At 36.3% G+C, this 27,314-nt stretch overlaps 1 protein-coding gene across 2 annotated transcripts in view; it reads left to right on the top strand.

Moving 5' to 3' along the window:
• Tbc1d15 (TBC1 domain family member 15) overlaps positions 1-20,855 on the top strand; it is a 57,051-nt gene extending 36,196 nt beyond the window's left edge. For both annotated transcript variants that reach the window (XM_048359349.1, XM_048359341.1), the window contains 7 exons: positions 5,051-5,167; positions 9,138-9,238; positions 12,842-12,941; positions 13,263-13,360; positions 17,224-17,340; positions 17,847-17,933; positions 19,543-20,855. In XM_048359349.1, coding sequence (XP_048215306.1) covers positions 5,051-5,167; positions 9,138-9,238; positions 12,842-12,941; positions 13,263-13,360; positions 17,224-17,340; positions 17,847-17,933; positions 19,543-19,761 — 839 coding nt within the window. In that variant the 3' untranslated portion in view covers positions 19,762-20,855. The remainder of the gene's footprint in view (positions 1-5,050; positions 5,168-9,137; positions 9,239-12,841; positions 12,942-13,262; positions 13,361-17,223; positions 17,341-17,846; positions 17,934-19,542) is intronic.
• Positions 20,856-27,314: the final 6,459 nt, after the last annotated feature.

The raw sequence follows: 27,314 nt of genomic DNA, 5'->3' as shown, positions 1-27,314 counted from the left end.
TTAGTGCTAAGTGCTAAGTAGAAAAATAAGGTAGGGAGGAGAGTGAGGATTTGTGTGATAGTGTAGTTTTAATCTGACATTCCTGTTCTGAATAACAGGTTTGAAAAGGGAGAAGTGAGCTATACAGATATGTAGGTGAAAAACATAATCTGTAGAAAGGAATGGCACGTATTAGGAGTGTTTTCACCCAAGGACCTTTTATGCTTGAGCTACAGCATGTAGGCAAGTCTGGTTGAAATGAGTTGAAGCAGAATATGGAAATAGATGAAGTCAGAGAGGAAATGGTAGAGCATTATATACAGATTATTGTAGACTTGTACTGAATGAGATGAAAAGGCAGTGGATAGAGGTTTTTGAGCAGAATGGTGACATGATCTGATTTTTGTTTTAACAAATCTCTTTGGTTGCTATCAGAAGAATAGCTGTTGGAGGACAGAGATGGAAGGAGAAAGACCATTTGGGTCTTTTGCTATAATCCAGGTGAGAGATAATGTTTTGCTGATCCAGGAGGCTAGCAGTTGAGTGAATGAGATCTAATAGAGACTTGAAGATGCTGGGGACAAAGCCATGCAGCTATCTGGTGAAGGGGTTTTAGAGGTGAAGAGGTAAACAGCAAGGTCTAGACTTGTTTCTCTTCAGAATCTCTGTTGTATGTTTGAATAAGAGCAATACGCTCAGTGTGGCTGGAATAGCATTAGAATGGGGAATGCATTGGCTTGGAGATCTTATACTAATTTCTGTATGTATTTTGGAGATTTAACTGATCTAATCAGTGTCAGTGACAAGGGAAGGATTACAAGGTTTTTAGGGTGAGCAACTGCAGACATGGAGTTGCAGTGTTTTGCTAAGGTAGAAAAAAGTATGAGAGAAAAAAGCTTGGAAGGGAGTATTTGGAATTCAGTTTTGGACATTAAGTTATAGTTTTAGCCGTTTGATGTCCACAGGTTGATATGTACAGTAGGGGGTGGATATAAAGGAATTTCGGGACATTTTAGGGGATTGAAATAAGTTTAGGGATCATTAGTATGTATGTGATTGGAGACTGTAAAGCTATGAATTAGGATGCTTGATAAAATTCCTAGGGAAGGACTATCATTAGAAAAGAAGTGGTCCGGGGCTGGGGATATGGCCTAATGGCAAGAGCGCTTGCCGCGTATACATGAGGCCCTGGGTTCAGTTCCCCAGCACCACATATATAGAAAATGGCCAGAAGTGGCGCTGTGACTCAAGTGGCAGAGTGCTAGCCTTGAGCAAAAAGAAGCCAGGGACAGTGCTCAGGCCCTGAGTCCAAGGCCCAGGACTGGCCAAAAAAACAAACAAAAAAACCTTTTGGGGCTGGGGATATAGCCTAGTGGCAAGAGTGCCTGCCTTGGATACACGAGGCCCTAGGTTCGATTCCCCAGCACCACATATACAGAAAACGGCCAGAAGGGGCGCTGTGGCTCAAGTGGCAGAGTGCTAGCCTTGAGCGGGAAGAAGCCAGGGACAGTGCTCAGGCCCTGAGTCCAAGGCCCAGGACTGGCCAAAAAAAAAAAAAAAGAACAGAAAAGAAGAAAAGAAGTGGTTCAAGAACTCTTCCTCTTTGTACTTAAGTTTCCAAAAGTACTGAATGGAGAAATCAGCAAAGGAAACGGAGAAAAGACCCCTCAGAAAGTCAGAAAACACAAAAGTTTGTATACTAAAAGACAGGTAACAAAAATATATCAAGAAAAGGTGATTAAGATGCAAAATAAGAGGAGGACTTGGATTGACCATTACAAAGAGTACTGAGATCATTGGAGACTTTTACTAAAAGGAAAGAAAGGAAACTATATGGATTCACTTTTAGTTATTTGATTAGAATAGTGGGAACATGTGGAAGTTCTTTGAGTACATAAAACACTTTTTCAAGATCTAGGATGTAGGAAAAGATGGAGCTTAAAGAGAGAAGATACAAACTAGTTAGATGAATCAGGAGAATGAATGGATTAGGGAAGTAGTGCACGACTGCTAGGCAGCATGAAGTGCCCACTTGAGGTTAGTGATAGGGAGTAGGAAATGGTGTCAGCATGATGTTGTTTTTCTTTTGGCTTAAATTTTTTTTTTTTTGTATCCATAGCAAATTAGATGGAGAGGATTCAGTTTGTTTCCAGAAATACTTTATAAAATAACACATTTATATATTATCTAAAAAAGTTTTCTTTTGTGTTTTCTGCCTGTTTTATCAGTACTATGTATTTGAAGAAATAACTGAAGAGCTTATAGGGATGTAGACAACGTTTTACTGTGTTTAAGTAAGAAAGTTTAAGTTAAGTAAGAAAAGGGAACTAGTAGGGATGTGGAAGAAAAAAGTGGGCAGGTGGGGCAATAAGAAAGACTGATAGTGAATATGATCAAAGTATACATGTATAAAATGTCATAATGCTTTGTACTTTAAAAAAACATAAAAATAAAATATCTACAAAGACTGGTACTGGCATGACCGTATAAATTGTGCTTGAGTTAATAAAAACGATTTGCTAGCATTTCCTCCTTTTTGCCTAGAACTGCTTTGGAACTTGACCTTCCTACCTCCTTTCCCAATGTATCAGGCATTACATACATGAACAAGTTTGTTTAATAAGGTTGTTTTAATAAAAGTTTTCTTGGTTGTCATAGTAAAAAAAAAAGGATTTGCTTTTTCCACAATTATAAATGAATTATTTTGTCATTTTAGTTGAAATTTCATATTTATTTATAGCATGATGGTTTTGGTGGTGTTTTTGCTTATTCAGAAATGTAGCCAGTATGAGGCCGGTGATAGAGGCCGGACAGGACAGGCCGCAGCTGGGGATGCAGTGAGCTGCGGTGCTGGCGGGACTGGGCCTGTGCAGGGGGGGGTGTGAGCGGGGAATCAGCGCCCAGGAGCTCCTGGCTGGTGGGTCACACACACCCTGGCTGAGGAGCTGCTTGCTGGATGCGCGCTCCCTTCCTAGGGAGGTTCCGGTGGGACGGGCTACATTTGCCAGCGCTGCTTTACGGAGCGCGTTCTCAAGTCAGCCAGGAACCCTACGCCTGCGGGCTCCCTGGGGCCCACAGGCGGCCCTGGTGCTGTCCCTGTGCTGAGCTCCGTGTCCCTCTGCTCCAGTGAGGGCAGGCGGCGGCTGTGGGACACCGGGACTGGACCGGGGACCTGAGCAGAGAGAGCCCAGCCCCTGGCCCCCATCCCGTTGGCAGGTGCAAGCCAGGGCATCCCGGATCCGCCAGCTGGGCGCGGGGAGGTGGGTGGTTTTGGTGGTGGTTGTGGTGGAGATGGAGAGGGGGCCCCTGCAGCCCCAAGGGCCCCACCACCCCCGCCCCGGCCTCGAGGGCTGCGAGGCCTGCGAGGCAAGGGCGCCCACCCTGCTGACAGAGAACAGGGAAAGGCCTAAATAAAGACAGACTTGTCATTTATTTTGTATTTTTAAAAAAAAATAAATACACTTTACGTGAAAGAAAAGAAAAGAAATGTAGCCAGTAAAAAAAACACCTAATGATTGATTTGAAACTGTCTATAATTAATGTGGCCAATAGTTTTTTTTAATTTTATGTTCCGGGTCTTGAACTCAGGGCCTGGGCCCTGTCCCTGAGCTTTTGTCTTCAAGGCTCATGTGAGCCATAGTTTCAGTTCGGGCTTTTTTGGTAGTTGATTGGAGATGAATCTCACAGAATTTCCTGCCTTGTTTGGCTTAGTTAGGATTACCAACATGAGTCATCAGCAGCTGGTTTATACATACATTTTTGATTTAAAAAATAAAAGCGGGGGGCGGGGGATGGAGGGAGGGAGGAGAGGGAGAGAAGAAAGAGGGAGAGAGAGAGACATTTCTTTAATTTTATGGTTTTTTTTGTTTGTTTGCTTATTGTTTGTTTTTTCCAGACAGGGTCTAACTATGTAGCTCAGGCTGGCTTCAAACTTCTGAACCCCTTGCATTAGTAGATTAGAGGTGTGCATTACTGTGCCCACCTTTTATAAAGAGTTTTCAGAACGTTTTTCAATTATTTAGTTTAATAGGGAGCAGCTAGGTATAGCTTTATAACAGAATTGTTTATAGAGTGACTTAATGATTTAGAGTGTAAGTTATTTCTTTTTGATTTATTGAGGGATTCTTGTTTGGAGGATGTTTTTTTTATATTGGTATTCTCTCACAACAAGATACATGCAGTAGGCTTCAGTGTTTGTGAATTGAATTGTTGACATGACTTGATATTTATGGTGATGTTAACATTTCTGCTTTTTTTTGTGTGTGTGTGGGGTGCTGGTCCTGGGGCTTGAACTCAGGGAATGGGTACTGTTCCTGAACTTTTTTGCTCAAGGCTAACATTCTTCCATTCGAGCCCCAGCTTCATTTCTGGCTTTTTTTTGGGTAGTTAATTGGAAATAAGAGTCTCATTGTATTTCCTGGACAGGTTGACTTTGAACTGTCATCTTCAAGTTTCAGCCTCCTGAGTAGCTAGGATTATGAGCATGGGCTACCTGCACCCATGTCTGCTTTTTTTTATGTCATAAAAGTGTAGATTTTAATAGAATCAAAATTAAATAGTATATACATGAAAATAAGGAAGGAAATATGATTATGGACTATGACAAGGAAGTTGGTATTTCTTATAATGAATGAAGCAGTTAGGAATGAAACAGTTCTTTAATCGTGCTTGTTGGAGAGTGGCTTTTCTTGTTTTGTTTCAAGTATTTCTACCTATTATGTTCACTAAAACTAATTTTTATTGCTAATTTGAATGATTACTTAGTGTTACTTTCAAAACCCATAGAAAATATTTCCCATTATGTAGTTTGAAAGTTTTTATGTTTATATTAAAATTGGAAAATATTAAAAACAATTTTCCCATGAGGAAATGGATTGGTTTTTGAAAACATTCCAAAATGTAAATTTTACTCCATATATGATGTGGATTTTCATGGGTTTTTCTCTTTCACTAAGTGAAGCCTGGCAACAAGTGAAACTAATAACAAGAAAATAAATTCTGTATTTGTAAGGTATAAATTTTATAGGAATTTTTATTAAAGGTTTTAAAATATGTGATTTTCTTCTTTTAGAAAAAGATGTTAACAGAACAGATCGAACCAACAAATTTTATGAAGGTCAAGATAATCCAGGGTTGATTTTACTTCATGACATTTTGATGACCTATTGTATGTATGATTTTGATTTAGGTAAGTGATCCTCTTAAGCTTTAATTTGAAAAGACTTGTGTATATTTTAGAATTTAGATTTATTAACCATTTAGGTTAAATAGGTAATCACCTTCTCTCCTTTCCTCCCCTTCTTTACTTCTCCTCTTGTGCTCACTAAGTTTGCTTGCTCATGGATAGTGCTCTCTCACTTGAGCCAATCCTCCATTAAATTTTTTTTCTTATTTTCAAGGAGATGTGATGTACAGAGGAGTTAGTTACTTATGTAAGGTAGTGCATTCATTTCTTGTCAAACTTGTTAAGCCCTCCCTCATTTTTTCCCTTCCCTTCCCTTCCCTTCCCTTCCCTTCCCTTCCCTTCCCTTCCCTTCCCTCCCTCCCTCCCCTCCCCTCCCCTCCCTCCCCTCCCTCCCCTCCCCTCCCCTCCCCTCCCCTCCCCTCCCCTCCCCTCCCCTCCCCTCCCCTCCCCTCCCCTCCCCTCCCCTCCCCTCCCCTCCCCTCCCCTCCCCTCCCCTCCCCTCCCCTCCCCTCCCCCATCCTTCAGATCTCAACCTCTTTGGAAGCTAGAATTACAGGTGTGAGATACTGACTCCCGACCAGTGTTCTTTTAAAGGACCAACAAAGTTTCTAAGCATTGACCTTTTTTTTTTTATTGTTTTGTTTTTTGCTAGTCTTGGGCCTTGGACTCAGGGCCTGAGCACTGTCCCTGGCTTCTTTTTGCTCAAGGCTAGCACTCTACCACTTGAGTCACAGCTCCACTTCCGGCATTTTCTATATATGTGGTGCTGAGGAGTCGAACCCAGGGCTTCATGTATACGAGGCAAGCACTCTACCACTAGGCCATATTCCCAGCCACTCCATTGCTGTTTTAATTTGCTATTGTTGTATAGCATAAGCCAGTTGTTTTTGGGAGCAGGAGACATTGCACCATTCTCAGATGATAATTGAGATAGGAATTCATACCAGTCGTGCATTTTTACAGGAATGCAGCGATTTACCATATACATTCATCTACACATTTGTCTTTCTATTCAGGCACTTCATTTATCTGAAACATAGTTAAGGTTCCACCAATTATGAGAAGCCAAATAGTTTTTATAAAAGCAGTGGAGCACATTTTTGTCCTTTACTCATAGTAGAGCAACCTGTGCAATTAATTTACTGTCTTACACTGTTGAGTTGTTTTGCTTTTTAGCCCACAAAAGAAGGGTACAAGTATTTACATTGCCCTGTTAGTGAGGAGATTTAAAAAAAAAATCAAAACCAAAAAGAAAAACTTCAGAACAATTTTTAGTTAGGGGGTAAAGATATTATGCTTCAGGAAGCACCCAACGGAGATGTCTTTTCTTAGAGTATATGTTCATACTGATCACTCTGAGTAGTCTGTAAGAGTTTAAATTATACTCAGAATGCTGTATGGAAGACAGGTGAGTGTCTAATTGTAGTTTATAAAAAATGATTTCTAACTCCTAAGGCACTTATCTTCCAGTTTGATACTCTAAGGCTAAGCTTTAGTTACCTGGAAAATTAACTTGTACATAGGTGGTTTTTCTTTTCAGCCTAAGAAAGTATACATTAAGATCATAAGGGCTCATTTCTCACACCTCTCTACTGAAACAAAATTGCTAAGAAAATAATTTTAGGGAACTACTGTAGAAAGTGTAGTAGTACTGATTAAGATTTGCACTAGTCAGCTGTAGTACATAATCTGATTACTACTGAATGCTAATTTAAATGACTTTAATCTTTTTAATTAAAAATAATTAGTGCATAATTGTACCCTCACAACTCATGACATACCCAAAGAACATCATGTATCAAATATAATAGTTTAAAGGCTACCAGAAGAGGATTAATTTGGCTACTTGCTTCAGCTAAGACGTGCCTTAGGAATGTAATAGTGATCTCATATGAAAGCTGAAGCCTTAAAGGATTAAATTAGTTTCTTAGACATTTTATTCTTTATAACTTAATAGTGAAGCCCTCCCCCCAGAGGAAAAGTGCTTTGCAGATTTTTTGAATAGCACTTTGAAAATTTTCTTCATAGATTATATGTATGTAGTCAGATCCAGTAGGAAAAGTCCTCTGCACTTTTTTGAATTCAGACTGGAGTTCCTCCAGTTTTTGATTTAGTATTTGTCATTGTTTTCACTGTTAGTGATGGGCCAGAAAGTTCATAAGAATTTAGTCTTCTTCCTAGCTTAGTCTTTTTAGACAAGTATATGCTATTTTTAGAAACTGTGTGCATAAGTTTATGGAAACGCTTTTTGTCTTGTCACATGCCATTTTTTCTGGTCTTTCCTCTGCATGTCTTGATAACTCTTGTCTGAAATTGTATTATTTGTCTTCCATGGGAACCCAGGTATACTTTTATGCTATATGAGTGGAGGCTTATATTCCCACAGCGTTCAGTGTAGATATAACAAAGTTTCATAGTAAGACTACATAGAAAAGCATAGCAATAGCAGATTGAGCAGGATTCATAGTGAATTTAGCTTCACTTATTCCTGAAGAAATATTTGGCTTACCTGTTTTCTAGGGTCATTTAGAAACATTTCCAAAACAGTGATATACATATATATTATATATATATATTATATATTATTGTATGTTTTTGCTAGCAGAGTTGTCCCTTATTTCTTCTAAATATAAGAGCAGAAACTCACTAAATGGTTTCACTGCAGTGATGGGCACATGGCTAAGCCTTGAAGTTTGAGATTCAAACATCAGTGCTGAAAAACAAAATTCAGTTCACATAGATTTTACTGAATAAAAATGTTTTATTAACATTATTTTATTGGTTACATGTTGGACTGATAAGATTCTGTATGTATTGAGTTGAATAAGATCTATTACTAAAATTAAAAAAATGTGAGCTTTGGATCTGCAAATGACAGATGGTTTGTTCTACAGACTTTCTAAGTTACAAACCAGGAAGTGTATTTAGCTGGATCACATCTGTAATCCTAGCTGTTCAAGAGGCTGAGATCTGAGGATTGCAGTTTAAAGCCGCTGAGGCAGGAAAGTCTGTGAGACTTTTAACTCCAATTAACCACCAGAAAACTGGAGATGGAGCTGTGGCTCAAAGTGGTAGAACAATAGCCTTGAGCAAAAAGAGCTCAGGTACAGCACCTGGCCCTAAGTTCAAGCCCCAGAATGGACACCCTCTCCTCCCAACAAAATTAAAAATTTTAACATGTGTAAAAGTTAACAGATTTGACTAAGTGTTGGCCTAGGAACTGATGTTTGAAAATAAATTGCAAAACAAAGCATTAAGTTTTTAGTACAGTAGAAATAAAAAAAAAAAAAGCATGATATATCCACTTGGAAAGCATAGCAACACTTTTCATTTGTTTTAAAGCCAGGAGTCTGATTCCAGTTTGTCCTTTAATCTGTGGGTGTAGGGTAATGGTTGAGAAATTACAACACTATAAAAAGAAAGGTAGTTAAATAATAACTTTAGCTAAAAAATGATTGGAATAAACCCAGTTGCTAGAACTGGTTGTATAATGAGAGTAAGAAAAGAAAGAAGGACATGGCTATTGCTACACCTTAGAAGTATTACATAATTTTGTTAGTGATATCTGTTTTTTCATTTATCAGTAGTCAGTTTGTAAAGCATTTGTGAACCCCTTTTTCTTATCTTGGACAATTCATGGTTGATAGTTCCTTTTGAGTGCATATTCATTTATATATGATTTTCTTCTAGGTTCTTTCTTTACTCCTCATTTCTCAAGATTTTTATATATTACTCTTCATTGTATATATCTATCCTAAGACATTGGCAGTATACACTTGGTTATCATCTGAAACTAACTCATCTTTCTTACCTGGTTTCCTGACCTCCTCTTTTTATTTTTCTTTCTTCACAAACACCAATATCTTTTAGTTTTGAAATAAAAAATGAGTATACAAGTTTTAGTGAAATAGTGTCACTAAAAGGATACTTGAAACTTCAGTTTTCAGACACTTGTTATTTTCTTCCTTTTTAGGATATGTGCAAGGAATGAGTGACTTACTTTCCCCTCTTTTATATGTGATGGAAAATGAAGTAGATGCCTTTTGGTGCTTTGCGGCTTACATGGAACAAATGGTAAGAATGGATTTTTTTCATCAACCGAGCTGATTTTGAAATTTTAGTTGTATAATCTTATTTATAAAAGATTTATTTTTGCATTTAGTCAACTATGATGGACCTTTAAAAAATAACTTCATGCTTGTTACTTCTTTTATTAGCCTTTCAAGAGGCTTGAGAATCTTGGAATTATTTTTAATATAAAAAGTAGTTAATATTGTCTATAATGCAGAAATCATCAGGATTTAATGTCACTAAATACTTCAGAAGAAATATTCATACAGAATACTCATAAAATATATGAATTCAGTTTTGTGAAGTAGTTGAACTTGTCAGTTTCAGTATTTTTTGAGTATCTTGGATTTTGTCAAGTAACTGATTTTTTTCTTCTGCATGTTTTCCACTATTTCTAACTGACACTTTCTTTGCAATTCATTGTTCCCAGAAGAATGTGATTATTAGAGCTAAATTTTGCCTTTATGTACATATTAGTACAAAATATTTTTAATATCAATATATCTTTGAGACAGTTCTAGAATAACAACAGAGAGAGCATTAGCAGAGATAAGTATAAAAAATATTAAAGCAGGGGCTGGGGATATGGCCTAGTGGCAAGAGAGCTTGCCTCGTATACATGAGGCCCTGGGTTCGATTCCCCAGCACCACATATACAGAAAACGGCCAGAAGTGGTGCTGTGGCTCAAGTGGCAGAGTGCTAGCCTCGAGCAAAAGGAAGCCAGGGACAGTGCTCAGGCCCTGAGTCCAAGGCCCAGGACTGGCCAAAAAAAAAATTAAAGCAATTTGTAAGAAAGAGAGAAGGTTGAGGGATAGGAGTAGATAAATGTGTGAAATCTAAAAGTCTAACCATACATGTCACTATATATTTCTTTTCAAAATAATGTTAATAAAATTGATGATAAATGTTTATGTTGGATAGTTGCAAGAAGGTAGAGTGAATCCGCAATTATCTAACATACTCTTCAGTAATTAGCATTTAAGTCAGCTCTCCTGGAATAGCAATGTAAAATTTGGATGTTGTACTTTTTTCTTTTCTTCTTCCTTGTTTGACTATTTTTCTTTTCTCTTCCAGTTTTTCCAACTTATTTTCCTCAAGTTTATATACTTATAGTTTGAACTCATCCGCGCTTCTCTTAGTTCCTTCTTAGATGTGTATTGATAAGATTCGATAGTTTTAAAGTATCCTTTTACTATTCAGTTAACAAATGTTTAAATGAGGTTTTCTTTTGCCATAAATTAATGATTTTGGATTATTTGAAGGATTATCAATTGCAGTAACATAGTAGTATAATTTGGAAGAATGACCAATTTCAGTAACCTGGTAATATAGTTTGCATTCCTTACCCTTTTGTTTGTTTGTTTTTGTTTTTGTTGCCAGTCGTGGGGCTTGAACTCAGGGCCTGAGCACTGTCCCTGGCTTCTTTTTGCTCAAGGCTAGCACTCTGCCACTTGAGCCACAGCACCACCTCCGGCTTTTTCTATATATATGTGGTGCTGAGGAATCTAACCCAGAGCTTCATGTATATGAGATGAGCACTTTACCACTAGGCCATATTCCCAGCCCTCCTTACCCTTGTGATTGATTTGCTTACCTTAGTTTCAATTCGCTCCCAAGTGTTCTAGAAACTTGATGCATTTGTTAGAAAGGTCTGTATAAGAGTAACTGATTGCATATAACTTTTATCTGCTTTCCTTGTGGGTTTTTTATTCTGATTTTTACTAGTGCTTATATGTTCCTTGATAAAGAGATCATGTCCTTGTTTCATTTGTAGTATATCAGTTTTTTTTTTTTTTGTCAGTCCTAGGGCTTGGACTCAGGGCCTGAGCACTGTCCCTGGATTCTTTTTGCTTGAGGCTAGCACTCTACCACTAGAGCCACAGTGCCACTTCTGGCTTTTTCTGTATATGTGGTGCTGAGGAATCGAACTCAGGGCTTCATGTATATGAGGCGAGTACTTTACCACGAGGCCATATTCCCAGCTCCTGGCCTTTTGTTTTAGTATATCAGTTTTCCTGCTGCCTTCCATGTGATGGCTCAAAAGATTTTTATAGAAAACAAACACATGCATCTTTGATTTCCTTAAACCTCCATGTATAGCAGGTATTCCCCAATTAATGTGAACATATGGAGTTTTAATTTCTCATAATAGTTTTAAATAAAATGAAACCAATGTTGTCATGCTCAGTTATTTAGGCATATGAAGTCACATGCATGCATGCATATAAATACATGTGTCTAGGTCATGTAAAGATTACTTTCTGAACAATTGTAATGCATACTTCGTAATCTGTCTTTTTTGTGTACAAAAGAAGTTGGAGGGAGCTGGGAATATGGGCTAGTGGTAGAGTGCTTGCCTTGTATACATGAAGCCCTGGGTTTGATTCTTCAGCACCACATATATAGAAAAAGCCAGAAGTGGCGCTGTGGCTCAAGTGGCAGAGTGCTAGCCTTGAGCTTAAAAAGAAGCCAGGGACAGTGCTCAGGCCCTGAGTCCTGAGCCCCAGGACTGGCGCCTGGTGAATTTTGTTTTTGTGTGTGCCTGTCCTGGGGCTTGAACTCAGGGCCTGGGTACTGTTTCTGATCTTTTTCTGCTCAAGACTAGCACTCTCCCACTTGAGCCACGGCTCACTTCTGGTTTAGTTTTGGTAGTTAATTGTAGATAAGCCCCTTAACTCAAGTATTGCTACTAACATATTTAAGTTTGAAGACTGTTTAAGCATGTAAATAAACCCCAGCAGTTTTCAAACTTCATGACCTCCTGGGCACCTTAATATTTAATGACTTCTAAAAAAACCCCAAGAAACTTTTGTCCCTGTGAGCTATATATTGATGTCATATGAAAAATTAATACTGATGAATTTGTAAATGTTTTAGTACATTTAAAATAACTAGAAGACTACTACAATCTTACATATATTATATTTTTTGGTGAAATGTAACTTTTCCATATGAAAAAATGTACTAAGAAGAGGGATTGTTTTAAATATTCCATCACAAAACAGTTTAATAGAAGACAGCTCAATTTCTATATTGGCCCCTATATTAAGTTTGTTACTCTTTCACACATTCACACAGACCTTTGGGCCTGTGAGAGAATTAAAATGTGCAATGTAAGTAATGTTTTAGTATGTATGGAAATGTACTTGACCTCACAGATTCCATATTTTTATCAACTATAAGAAGTAATTAGTTACTTATTTAAATGAGATACATGTTAAAGTTAATCTTGTTTCCTATGATAATTTGAAGGAATAGAGTAACAATAGAAATAATTTGACAAATGCTTTTTTTCCTAACTGGATTCCTTTCACCAAGTCTTTTATGCTATATAAGAAATAATATACCAATCTGCTGCTGATGTTCTTGCATTCCTCTTTAAATCAAGTGAATATAGGGAGAAAATAATACTTATATAAGACCAAGGATTTTTTTTTCTTCCATTTCTTTTTCAGTGTTGTTTTAGCTTTTAAAGTATTTTATTTTTAAAAATATAACCAGTGTGGTAGAAGTCCAACATATGTCCTTAGACATTATGTTTTAATTATCAGTAGCGTAAAAATATTTATTAAGTATTTTATGTTAACAATTATTTCTTCTTAAAGCATCAAAACTTTGAAGAACAAATGCAAGGCATGAAGACTCAGTTAATTCAGCTGAGTACCTTACTTCGATTATTGGACAGTGGATTTTGTAGTTACTTAGGTAAGTTTAGTGAATTATACCTACCAAATTGGAGGACAAACAGAAAAAGAACTCTTTTAAAGTAAGAACTCTTTTAAAGACATAAAGGCTCTACTGCTATTGGTTAGGTTCTAGAGAGCATAAGTATTAAGACCAAACTATATTAATTCTGCCTCACAGCTTTTTATTCATTTGTTTTTGGTAGATTTAAAGGAAGTTTGCCTGTATATTTGTATTGTTGCCTGGAACTGAGAGAATGAAATTAATAGGCTTCTAATCACCTAAGATTTGACTTAATTAGCATAATAATAAGCCACATTTCCCCCCACCCCTTCTCTGTAGAATCTCAAGACTCTGGATACCTGTATTTTTGCTTCAGATGGCTATTAATCAGATTTAAAAGGGAATTTAGTTTTCTAGATATTCTCCGATTGTGGGAGGTAAGTTCTTAAATTATTATACAAATATAATAGTAGTTATAAAAAGTTTATTCTATAAGATTCTGATGGATTTTACCCTGTTCTTAAAAGTTAATCATCTCAGACCTAATTGAATAGCAATCCAGTGAGATTTGAAACCAAGAAGTTTCCCAGAATGAATATTCTTTCTTTGAGAGAGTTGACTTTATTTGAGGCTCTGCCACATTCTAGTGTACATTGGTTTAATATTCCAGATTTTTTTTTTGCTTTTTTTCCTGTTGATCCTGTGGCTTGAACTCAGGGCCTGGGCTCTGTGTCTGAGCAACTTTGTGTTCAAGGCTAGCACTCTACCACTTGAGCCACAGTGCCACTTTTGGCTTTTTTTGAGTAGTTTATTGAAGATAAGTCTCAGGGACTTTCCTGCTTGGGGTGGCTTCAAACTGTGATTCTTAGATCTCAGTCTCCTGAGAAGATTACGGGTATAAGCCACTGTCGCCCAGCAGTTTTTTGCTTTTTAAGTATAGTGGTTTGAACTTAGGTCTTTCTGTTCTACTCATTGAGCCACATCTCAGTTTTAGGATTTAGGATTCAAGGAAATTTTGGTGGCTAGTTGAGTTGTCATATTAGTGTACAGTCTGAGGTGTTGGAGGTGAGTGGATTTATGTTTTGCTTTTCCAAAGACATTTAAGTTATAACAAAATGGTAAAAACGAGCAGCTATCCCCTTTTCCAGGTTTAATATATGCAAATATTTTGCTGTATTTACTACTTGCTTTTTTTCTTTTCAAGAAAATAAAGTTATAGCTAAATTTTAATTATAACTCCAATTCCATTTCCCTCTTTTCATTCCTGAAGAAAGTCATTACTTCATTTTTGGTGTGCATTCTTTTATACTATCTTGCACTTAGAACAACTTTCAATTAAAACAGATGAATACTATTTTACTTTCAAGTATCTTAAAAATATCAATGTGTTTTTTAGTAGAATATTGTTATAAAGACTGATTATTAGTTTGTCCTTATAAAAGGTAAGGGAACACAAATTCTTTTAAGGAAAGGAATGGGGAGTTCAATCATTTGAGTAATAAAACTACATTGGAACTTGAATGCCCTCTGGGATTTTAGAGCTGGAAATTGATTCCCATTCTATTGATGACTGTGCACTAGAAAAGGAAGTGTGTTAATTGAAAGATCACTGCTTTATACTCTTGTTTTGAAATTAGAAGGAAAACTCCTGTGTTCTCTCTGTGAAATCATTCTTGAATATGTATCAGTTTTATTAAATTAGAATCTTAAACTTTTTTGAAGGATGACATAGCTACAAGAACTTCTTAGTGTATTTACCAAATAAATTAAAGATTTCAATGAAACCTTTTGGGTTAATTGTATTATCTTTAAACTTTAAAAAGTTGAGTTAAGTTTAAGAAGTATTCAACTTGATCACGTGTGTGTGCATGCGTGTGTGTGTGTGTGTGTGTGTGTGTTGGTCCTGGGGCTTGAACTCAAGGCCTGAGTGTTGTCCTTGAGTTTTTGTGTTCAAGGCTAGCCCACTTTAATCACAGCTCCAATTTTAGCTTTTTGCTGGCTAATTGGAGATAAGCATGTTATAGACTTTCCTGCCTGGGCTAGATGATCCTTAGATCTCAGCCTCCTGAGTAGCTAGGTTCACAAGCTTAAGCCACAGGATTTACTTTTTTCTTTTAATTTCTCAGTACCACATACACAGGAAAAAGCTGGAAGTAGTACTGTGGCTCAAGTAGTAGAGTGCTAACCTTGAGCAAAAGCAGCTCAGGGACAGCACCCAGGCCCTAAGTTCAAGTCCCAGGACTGGCAAAAAATAAAAAAAGGGAACAGTTAGACTACCCCCACATAGATGGTGCTTAATTAAAATGAACATATATGAAGAGTGAAAAATCAGATCAAGAATAAAGTAAACATTCAACAAATGCTAGCTTTTATTTGTTTTTGTTTTCATCAATGTTATGAGAATCAATTGTGTTGCTGGACTGGTATTGGACTCCAGCCCCAGTCCCTGTCATCAAAATACAAACAACCATACAATTAACATACAGGCCAGCTACCAGTGGTTCACACCTGTAATCCTAAATACTTAGGAGGCCAAGATCTGAGGATCAGGTTCAAAGCCAGCTTGGGAGTAGTGCTGTGGCTCAAGGTGGTAGAGCTCTAACCTGAAAGGTAAAAAGCTCAAGGACAGAGCCCAGGCACTGAGTTTAAGCCCCACCCCCAACAGAAAAATAAAATCCAACCTAGGGCAATAAAGTCTGTGAAACTGTTACCTTCAACTAAACACCAAAAAGCTGGAAGTGAAGCTGTCGCCCAAATGGTAGCACACCAGCCTTGAGTGAAAAAAAGCTAAGGGTGAGTGAGTGTTTAGGCCCTTAGTTCAAGCCACAACACAGGCACAAAATCGAGCAGAAAAAGAAAAAACTCACCAAATGGTGGGAATCCAGATTAGCAGGCTTCACTAAAGCCAGGATAGTTGAAGAGGAGGACTGTATTGTTTAAGCTTGATGATGATTTATAAATCATGTTTTTGAGAGCTAGATCTCTAGTTTGGAGGTAGAGCACAGCACACACAATGGCCTGATTTCCATTTTAATGGCATGGTAGTGCATGCCTGTAATCCCAGTTCAGGCTAGTCTGAGGCAGGAAGATTCAGGTTCAAAGTCAGCCCTGGCAGTCTCAAAAGCAAAAAAAAAAAAAAAAAAAAAGCGGGGGGGAGGGGGCTGTGGACTTGGCTTTCATGGTAGAGTGTTTTCTTTGCATGCTGAAGGATTTGGGTTCTATTCCTGGCACTGCAGAGGAGAAGGGGTGGGTGGGCTGGGAGTAAGAGCCACTGGGCCAAGGAATGTAAAGCTGGCGCTAGAAGCTAGAAAGGCAAGGAAACTTCCTAGGAAGCATCACCCTGCCGGGCCTGCCAAGGTTTTGGTTTTAGCCTGTACTGGAACCTCTTACTTTCACAACTGTGGGAAATAAACATATTGTCAGGATTCACTTAAAAAAATGTGGAGTCATGGCTCAAGTTGTAAAGCTTCAGCCATGAGCAAAAAAGCTGAGCAAGAATGCAAGTCCCTGAGTCCAAGCCCCAGTACAAGCACATATACACATACAACTTCAGGTGTACTCTAATAGTATTGTTTTTGTGGCCTTTTTTTTTATCTTCCCATGGACAATACTATAGATACATTAATTGGAAAGAAACCAAGTTCCTGAATTTGAGAGTATTACTCGTATTTAGACAAAGTATAATAAGAATTGGGGGCATAACCTAAGTGATTAAGAGATAGTTGTGAGTGAAAACGCCAACTGAAGATGAGAGGCTCTGAGTTCAAGCCCCAGCATAATAAAATCAATATATAAATAAACAAATAAGAGAAAATATAGCTGTTGACCAGTAGTTGTATGTCTGGGTATAAGTTTGATTCATTTTTGTCAAAATTAAGGGTATGTTTAAATTCTATAAGTGTAGAGCTATCAAAGAATTTTTAAGAATCCCATCTACAATTGAATTAAATTTTTTTCACTAGGATTTAGCTTTTATTTCCCCCAAGGAGCTGACGAGAAAATGAAGGTTCAAAAATATGGAAAAATGAATCTAATTCTTATATCTTAGAAGCTTAAATTTTATTACTATAACTCATTAATTAATAACATTAATAACATATTGGTTAGGCTCAGTGATTTGTATACTATAGTTTTCCAAAGAACCACATTTCTGATACATCAGATGTCAAAATTGATTTACTGTCTAGAAAAACAGTGGACTCTTTCATGCAATTCATTGCTTGCATTAAAGTTCAGCACTGTATCTGTCAGGAAAATGTTTTAGAACTGTTAAGTTTATAAAATAACTTTTTTTTAATAGGTAATGTGGACTGAACTACCATGCAAAAATTTCCATCTCCTTCTCTGTTGTGCTATTTTGGAATCAGAAAAGCAGCAAATAATGGAAAAACATTATGGCTTTAATGAAATACTTAAGGTATTCCTTTATTTTAGATTTTTAGCATTTTTGGCTCTTTCCTCTGTGCAGTCATCTTGATAAACATTTCCTTATACTGTTAAGAATCATTTGGGTAAGGTAAATTATGTCACTAGCACCTGACATTAGAACTGGCTTTTTGAGAATACCAGATTGACAAGTACATATTGCACATTCTTTTACCCAGCTGGCTAGGAAGAAAAGGAAATTCAACAAGTGCTTTTCATGGTTTAGTTTTTTAAAAAATTGTCTTCTGCTTATATCTTTGGCTTGGCAGATTTGGGACAGCTGCTAGATTTGTTGGTCTGTAAATGTAATGGCTGTTCTTTAACTTTAAAACTTGGAATGATCTATTGAAAGTTACGTTGGATTTCCTGTGTATTTGTGGTATATGAGTATTATTCTAAGGGTTTGCAGTGGGATATATCTGGCAGTAAATTGTTAATATAGTAAATATAATGTGCTTTCAATTTTGATTGCAATTTTATTTTATTGATGTTTTCTAGCATATCAATGAATTGTCCATGAAAATTGATGTGGAAGATATACTTTGTAAGGCAGAAGCAATTTCTCTACAGATGTTAAAATGCAAGGTATACAGTGTTTCAAATAATTGCAGGATCACATGTTTTGGGCTTTTTTCTGTGATCAAGAAAGATTTTCTTGTTTCAATTAAAATAAATGCCAGTGTTAGGAAATTAAGGGAAGATACAAAACATCAGCCAATTTTTTGTTTACCATCATTCATTCATAGCACTTAATTGAAAACAATTGACTAATCATACAAGATAAGAAACATTTAATAATATGGCAGAATGGTAAAAGTAATGAAAATATTTCTGTAATTAATGAGGCTACAGAATTTAAGCCATGATACATTACCCAACTTACCCAAATAAAGACAGATGCTAATCAGAAATAATTAAATGAATAGTATTTAGCCTATTTCATGGCATTAGTATCAAACAAGTTTTTAATTATTTCTAGAAAGAAGGAAAATGTAATGAATTATATACTTCTGGTATATTTTGGCTTTTGCTTGCTGTTCTCTTTTTTGGTTTTGTTTTGCTTTGCTCCTGGTCCTGGGGCTTGAACTCAGTGAGGTCTGGGTGCTGTTCCATTGCTTCTTTTGCTCCATCAGTGTAACACTGTACCACTTGAACCACAGCTCCACTTCTGGCTTTTTTGGTAGTTTATTGGAGATAAATTCTCATGGACTTACTTGCCAGAGCTGACTTTAAAACATGATCCTCAGATCTCAGCCTCCCAAGTAGCTAGGATTATAGGTATGAGCCACTGTGCCTAGTGATGAGTTTTGCTTTGATGCTGGTCCTGGGGTTTGAACTCAGGGCCTGGGCCCTGTTCCTGAGCTTTTGTGCTCAAGGATAGTGCCCTACCACTTGAGCCAAAGCTCTACTTCTGGAGTTTTTTGGTGCCTTTGAACCTTGATGCTCAGAGCTCATCTTTCTTAGTAGCTAGGAATGCAGTCATGAGCCAACCACATCTGGCTGGTTTCTTTTGAAAAGAGATTTTGCTTTAGCATTGTATCACTTGCTCATAGGTATAACAGTACGTTAGTTCTGTGAATATTTATTTGATAATTATTCTGTTCTAAAACATGTCAATAATTTGCTTCTTTAAGGAGCTTGTGTTTACTTAGGGTAAAGATGATATAAATAAGATTATAAAAACTGGAGAAATTTTGAAGAGAACTAGGAACCATATTGGAAAGAGAGAGACAGGTATAGCCACAGATACAGACAGAGACAGAGGAGAGACAGACAGAGAGAAGAGAGACAGAGAAGAAAAAAGGAAGAGAGAGAGGAAGTGATGGTTAGGGCCAGACAGGAGTGGATCATACACGTAATGGCTGATATCTGAAGTTCTCAGTTTGAAAAGTGTGAAAGTCTTCAAAAACCAGAAATGAAGCTGTGGCTGAAGTGGTAGAGCAAAAGTGGGACAACACTCAGGCCAAGTGCTAGCCCCAGTATCAGTACAATAAATGAATAAATGAGTGAGTGAATGAATGAAGATAGATAGGGTTTCATCGGAAAGTGGAGAATGGTGAGAGAAGGATGTGTAAATATTAGAATAAATGCTCGAAAGTTTATGCTCAGGAACCAAAATAGTCTTAAAGTATTTCTTTATAATTAGTTTTCCTTAATGTGATTAAAGATCTTGTGCTGATTTTTTTGTACTTAGGAACTACCACAAGCAGTCTGTCAGATCCTGGGGCTTCAGGACAGTGAAGTTACAACACCAGATTCAGACACTGGTGAAGATGAAAATACTGGCATGACTGATCCTACATCTGCATTTCAGAGTAGCACCTTGCCTGCCCTTGCTGCCAGTGGAGCTGTAGACGACAGACTAACACAGATATCAGTGCCCTCAAATGTCAGCAGATTAACACCTGCATGATCATTTCTCTTGCCTTTTTTTTTTTTAAAGAGACACTTCATTGAAACTCTTTTTCAAGTACTTGAAAAGTGGATATTTAAAATCTTGGTATTGATCATGCTTTAAGATTTATGGAAAGACAGTGTACTGGTGTTCTTGCATTAAAGCTTTACAAAGTTTTAAACTAATTATTTTTGTAGTTACTTCTACCAAATAGCCTTTCCCTTCAATAACATTCCTTACTATTTTTATAGCCAAGTACATTTATTTTCTTGCTGATAAACTGGAATTGGATAAATATTACAAGTGGATGAGTTGGAAATTACGCACTTTGAAAAACATTGTTTACTCTTTAGTAGGTTTGGATTTGATTAAATTAAATGTTGAGAGTTTATATAGCATTCTAAGGTGAGAAGCAGATTGTTATTCAGTGATGAAATTAAAAAAATGAAAATTTTCTATTGTTTACAATAGTATTCAGCTAAAATATTTATGCGTTTGAATGTGATTTAAATTGGACGTTTTCTTCAATGCAATTTAATGTATAGTTAACTATTTCGACCATGATAAGTGGATTGGCAGTATATTTTTTACATTGGGCTTTTCTTCACTTGTATATAAGGACTATATAAATACTATTTATGAGTATAAGAAAGGATAGGCATATTTTCTTTAAATAAACTTGACTATTGATTTATATAACATGATTCTTCAAAATTAGTACATGGCTTCAGTATGAGATCTTTTTCAAAACTATTTTCTTAACTGAATATTAAATTCATGAGACTACAGTCAGACCTTTTACCTGGTGTAATTTTAAAATTAACTGCTTGTAACCTTTTACTAATAATGTTTATTATCTTTCCTAATAATGCATTAACTGATAATCAGGTTTTAAAGTTTTATAAAATACTCTTTGAAAAAAATGTTATGTCAAAAATTTTAAGATGCTATCATGAGTCTCAAAGTAATACTTTTTTGTCTGTATGAAGCTTTTTTTTTTTACCATGCAGTATTGCATGATTTGAAGTTATGTGTAATTAACATAACTGATTCCATTTTAATTGTAATTTGTTAACTCTTGTACATATCATTAAAATAAACTTGAAGTTGAAGTAGTGTTTTCAGTTAAATTACACTTAGAAGTAGTCTGCTACTTCTTTACCAGCATCACAAATCCTCAAAATATGAGACCTTTATAGATCTCATATTTTTTGTTACTGAAAAAAAATCATCTGAATAAGTCATAGGAAGTGATAAAGACATGATAATTCCTTTTGTAATTGCAAATGTTTTACAGCAGCATGAAAATGTGCATAGTGTGGTCTTGAAGGACATAATTACAGTATAGCAACTTACTCTGATGCTGAATGCAAAATAATAGTTGTGGGATTCTAAAATGGCCCAGCAGATAAACCCTTCTCCCCTACAGAAACTTAGAAACCAAAGGGTCTTTTTTCCTTGTTGAGTATTAGCTGACAATCATAAGAATAGAACCATTAGACTTTAGTTTTTAATATTGTGTTATCATTCATCAGTTAATAATGAGTAAGCCTATTCAGAAAAAAATGTAAACTGATGGAAGATTCAGCATCTCCAGCTTTTCATTTCCTGCTAATTCAGGAAATTGCTTAGAACATCTTGATGTCCTTCTTGTTCTTCCTGGACCAGTGGCATTTTGGGTTGTTTTTACTATGTAATATGATGTCTACTTCAGATTAAAAAAAACTTAGTACATTTGGTAAGTTAAACTTTGTCAAGTTTTCATATAAAATTACTATTAAAACATAATTTATACTAAGCAGTATGCATTTCTATGTAGTACATTTTTGAAATGGAAGTGATAAAACAGTATTGTGGTAAAGTCTTAGTTCACAAAGTCTAGTTAGAAAATGCTATGTGAACTTGAGCTCCTGAGATTGCTAGAATACATGTACAGGTAAATATCTTAGTCTGTTTTTTTAAAAATAATAATTATTGTCAAAGTGATGTACAGAGAGGGGTTACAGTTTCATACATAAGGCCATGGGTACATTTCTTGTACTATTTGTTACCTCCTCCCTCATTCTCCCCTCCCCCTTTCCTTCTTCCCCCGTGAATTGTTCAGTTGGTTTACACCAAATGATTTTGCAGGTATTGCTTTTGGAGTTGTTTGTCTTTTTATCCTTTGTCTCTCGATTTTGATATTCCCTTTCACTTCCCTAATTCTAATACCAGTATATACAGTATCCAGGGTACTCTGATGAGATACAGTGATATTGCGTGGACAACCACAGAATGGCGATACAAATGGATCATCAACAAAAGAAGCTATGGTTTTACATGGCATGTTGAAAGTAATTACAACAGTAACATAACACTCATTTCCCTACCATGGAGTTCATTTCACTTAGCATCATCTTCTGTGTTTATAAGGGCATAGCTATTGGGCTCTTGTGATCCTCTGCTGTGACTAGCCTAAACCTGTGCTAATTAGTCTGTTTTAAAGGTTAAGTTTGCACAGGTGTAAAAAGTGTGCTATATCTGTGATACATAAAGTTGTAAAACAGTTTCTAATGTTTTGATAATTTCATGTGTTTATATTCTTCATTTATAGACAACTTTAGGCTGGTTGTTAGAGACTAAAGCTTCTTTGAACAGAAAGGAAACAGCCTTTTTGGTAGTGAGTACTTCTTATTGAGCTTGACATTGCCCAGAGTTTTTCTGCATGCCAATTCATATGGGAAGTTCACATAATCGTGCCCATTATTAAAGATATATTGTATGAAACAGCCTACAATGTTTATGAAAGAACTTAGTACTTCATTTATATGTAGTTAATACCAAGGTAACATCATTCTGGTTTGGACATCTTTCTTGGAGATTTTCAGAGAAATGTGTGTATATATATATATATATGTATATAGATATATACATATATATATACATAGATATGTATATATTGTATATAATGTATTGTGTGTATATGTGCACATTTATGAGATAAGTGTATCTTTTTAAGACCTGAGGACTGTGATAAATCATTTAGCATGAGACTAGTAATTTTTTTTTAACTAATGCCCATGATTTTATGTGCAATTTAAAATATCAAGTGCTCATTTCTAGGTCCTTGGTTGGTTCTACCAAAATACATGTTCTGGTTCTACCTCAAATCTGCTGCATCAGAATCTTTGAAAGTGATATAAATTTTTTTTTACCTTTTAACAGATATCTAGGTGATTTCTTCTGAAGTTTGAGGACTATTTATGTTGTATTTCACATGCTAACAATTTGATTTATGGTTTCAAGCACTAGTTTCTTGAATATCTAAGGACAATTTGCTCTTTTTCTGCTTGCCATTTTTAGTAAATAATGATGAATCATTTTAGTCCACTTACATAGGCTGTCACCTTAATTCTGGTATTTTGAAGAAAACTAAGCTAACTTTTAATGTCTGTTCTGAATATGAAACAATCAAGTTTTGAAATGAGTTTGAAAGGTTCTTCCCTGTAGCTGGTGTTATACGATACTAAAAATCCACCTATTGGTCCTTGTTACATTTAAGCACCATTTAAATGGTACTTCTATTGAGATCTTAAAGGATTTTAAGTTGTGTGTTTTTTGAGGATTGTTCTAGTTACAAGCATTTTTCTTACTGCTTTCTAAGTAGATTACTATTAGGCTATCTATCTAGACATAGCAAAAAAATGTGTTGCTCTTATGTGGTAGGAGAGAAATGGATAGTTTATGTTGCACATATTTCTAAACTTGATATCTAAAGCACTTTGCACTCATGGGAAATTACTCTGTTTTATTAACTCAACGTAAAGAAAAAAATGATAATCTCTTTACTAAGATCTTTCAGGATTGAGAATATGGTATTTGCTTAAGGTGTTCAATCCCTGTAGATTAAAGTGAAATGTTAGAATAATGACAGGTAAGTTGTTAAATATACCTCTTTGGAATGTCTTTCTTCTAATACATCTTTCTATGATTAAAAAACAATGAAAAAAAGAATTTTAGTAAGCTTAGCTGTGATTAATGAGCATTGGAGTCTGATTCAGCTATTTTTTTTTAATTAAAAAGATTACTGACCTCAGTGATGGACTTTTGATGTGAGAGTTGAAATATTTCCAACACCAAGCTAATCTGACTGAAAGCACAAGACCCAGTTAGTAGACCATTTAAAAAACAAATATAGCAGTGTTTAGATTGCATTCAGTGTTATGTGGTCTCATTGTACAGGGACTAGAATTCCTTCTGTGGCTCACTGATTGACTTTGCAAAGCAAATCCAGTGTGGAGACATCATAGCTCTCCTGATTGCCAGGCATTTGGTAGTCGTTGCTTGTGGAATGCATGTAGAATACAGGCCAAAAAAATGTAGGCACATACTTTTTGCCAGTCAACTATTAAGTAAGCTAGTGGATTTGTAGTTAGTAGCATCTAATCCAGAGATGAGATAAGAATAAAATTATTTGGTTAATGAGTGAATTAAGTATTCTTATTTTTGTACTCTTAAAGAACTAATGATATAGACAAATGGCTGCTCCTATGCTGCATTCCTGTTATAGAAAAAGACAAAATTTAAGATACATTTGTTTATGCCCATCAGGATATAAAAGAAATGAAGTCTAAAAACAAATTGGCTAACTTGCTTAATTCAAACTTCTGAATAGTTTTGGAGCAAATAGGTATTTAATTTAGCTTTATAGGATTCTTTTAAAGGTAAGTAGATTTTGCAAATGAAGAGAAACCCAATTCATGGTTCTCACTAGTTTCTTCATATCTAACTAATACTGTTTTCCAAACTTGCTTTAAACTTTAGTTAATGTAGAATCATACTACAATTTTATTGACTGGCAAAGATGCAAGGGAGAAAAGAGTCTCATTGATATAACTTCATAAACTAGAGCATACAGAATTTGGTGGGTTGAGTTTTGGCATTACATTTCTTTAGGGAGGGGGTCTAAGGAATAGTAATGCAGCCTATGCAGAATCCTGGAGTTGCCACCCAGGTACAATTAATTCCTTTTCCTAATTTGTTCCTTTTGATCCCAGCAGGACTACAGTGGGCCCATTCCAGACCTGAGGATACATCCTCCACTAAAACAAAGGGAAAAACACCTGTAGAAAAGATCATTACCACAGAAATTCCTGTCTCTATTGGTCATTCTAATCTTTTAATCACTAGGTTCCTGGGTCTTTCTATGAATTCATATCAAGAGCATCATTCTTGCTGTCTATGCATTTTCATAAAGGCTTTGTTCTGTGATGTGACTACTGAGTACACTTCTATCTACTAGAGCTGGGAAGTATGGTGTTAATGGTGTTGCACTTACAAATTTGAAACAGTGGGTAAGAACATGGGCGGGGGGTCAGTTTTGGATCCAAGAACTTGTGGAATCACTGCTTAGTTTTGTGGCTATTGATTTTGGTCCTTTCTTGCCAGGATGTGGGCATCATGCCCACTTGACTTGTGAAAAATAAATGGAGCACATAAAAAATTTAATGTTCCTGGCATGATGAAGCATCAACAAGTGCTACCATTATCATGTATCTCCTATAAATAAGCCATTGGGTTTCAATAAGCTTTGTTTTGACCCAGCCCTGCTCAACTCCCCAAATAGACATTGCCATTAACACAATATTAAAGCTTGTTTTTCTTTCCCAATTTTGCCATGTTGCTGGTACAGCAACGAGACACCTTTTATTTTGCTTTTTGCTAAGGTCATTTTATCTTACATTCAAGTCCTGTATTCTGGTTTCATCTGAGCCACTGCCTGCCTCTAGCGTAGACTCACTCTCTGCTGCACTTCAGTTTTTAATCTTCATGTGGGCTTAAATATTCTTGCTTTCTGTTTTTCCTTTGTGAAGGTTGTAAAATCACAAAGGACACAACTCTTTCATATTTTGACTATTGATAAAATCTGTGTCACAGACCCATCTTATTGGCCAATATAGCGAATAATCAGAAAAAGTAAACCCTAAACTAAACCTAGACATGTCTGCATCAAGCATGTTGGTGGTATGAGAAAATACAGTGTAAGACAATGCACATTTTATTAGGGAACAAGTTGATGCTTCAGGATGGAGGCTGCTGTTTTGGGTTATATTAGGATACTTCAGTTGCATTGCTACCAAGTTGCCTTTCTTGATTTAGTTTCAGATTATATTACTTATATATCTGAGTGGTCAATACAACCTCCACAGTTCAGCTTCACTTTATCTTTGTTTATATTTTTTCCTGCAAAATAATAGCACATGCAATATGTAAGAGTAATGACAGGAATGAGTACATTTCTGGGTGTCCTAAACACTTTGTAATGTGGATTGAGGTGGATGAAGCCCCTTGAGTATGGTTCACAGATTCATATGAACACGGTGTGGCACTTATTGAACATGATGACTAACAATGTTAGAGACTTCACTCAGGGTCGGGAGAGTGGGATTTTTCTAATGCCTCAAATGATTTTTTTTTTTTTTTTGGCCAGTCCTGGGGCTTGGACTCAGGGCCTGAGCACTGTCCCTGGCTTCTTTTTGCTCAAGGCTAGCACTCTGCCACTTGAGCCACAGTGCCACTTCTGGCAATTTTTTATATATATGGTGCTGGGGAATCGAACCCAGGGCTTCATGTATGCGAGGCAAGCACTCTTGCCACTAGGCCATATTCCTAGCCCTCAAATGAATTTTTGATCTTTCTCCTTTGGGTTGTTGCCTTAAAGTCCACTTGACTATTTTTTTTTTCTTTTTTGGCCAGTCCTGGAGCTTGGACTCAGGGCCTGAGCACTGTCCCTGGTTTCTTTTTGCTCAAGGCAGCACTCTGCCACTGGAGCCACAGTGCCACTTCTGGCCATTTTCTATATATGTGGTGCTGGGGAATTGAACCCAGGGTCTCATGTATACGAGGCATGCACTCTTGCCACTAGGCCCATATTCCCGTCCTTGACTATGTTTTAGGTAACTTCATTAGCTATATATATAATGTTTTGTAAATATCTTGAAAATAAAAGTGTTACATAGAAGTCTGAGTTTCTTAAGTATATCATTGCAAGCTCATTTCCTTTTGTTCATAAATTATATAGTATTCAATTACATAGTATTCATGGGCAAAAGTATAGCTTACTTTAGTGTATTATGTATTTAAGTTAGGTAAGTTAGGAGTGGATGCTTGTAATATTGAACAATTTTGCTGAGAAACTTAAAGTACATTATAAGTTGCAGGAGTGAATAAAATATCAATGGGGAAAAAGTTCAAGCAAACTGATTAGGTTGATTTGTCCCTTCATACTGCCTTCAACATGAGGGTAGTCAAAGAAGGCTTGTTATACAAATGTGGTAGACTGGAATGTTGGCTTAAAGCCAAGAAGACAAGTTTTTCAAGGAAAATAAGTTGGACTTTTTACTGAGCCCATCCCCAAACACTTACTGTTTCCTGTTCAAATGTATCTCCACTTTCTCATTCCATACCTCTCCTTCACTAACTTCACATTGGCTCCCTCCATTGATATTGGGGGAGTTGAGCCAGACTAAGAGTTGAACTGAAAACCAATGGCTTGTTTATAGTATATATATGCATATATACAATTTATATTT

This window comes from Perognathus longimembris, chromosome 1 (genome assembly GCF_023159225.1).
Source record: "Perognathus longimembris pacificus isolate PPM17 chromosome 1, ASM2315922v1, whole genome shotgun sequence".
In the NCBI taxonomy this organism is placed as follows: Eukaryota; Metazoa; Chordata; class Mammalia; order Rodentia; family Heteromyidae; genus Perognathus; species Perognathus longimembris.
This window is presented reverse-complemented; position numbering and strand designations above follow the sequence as displayed.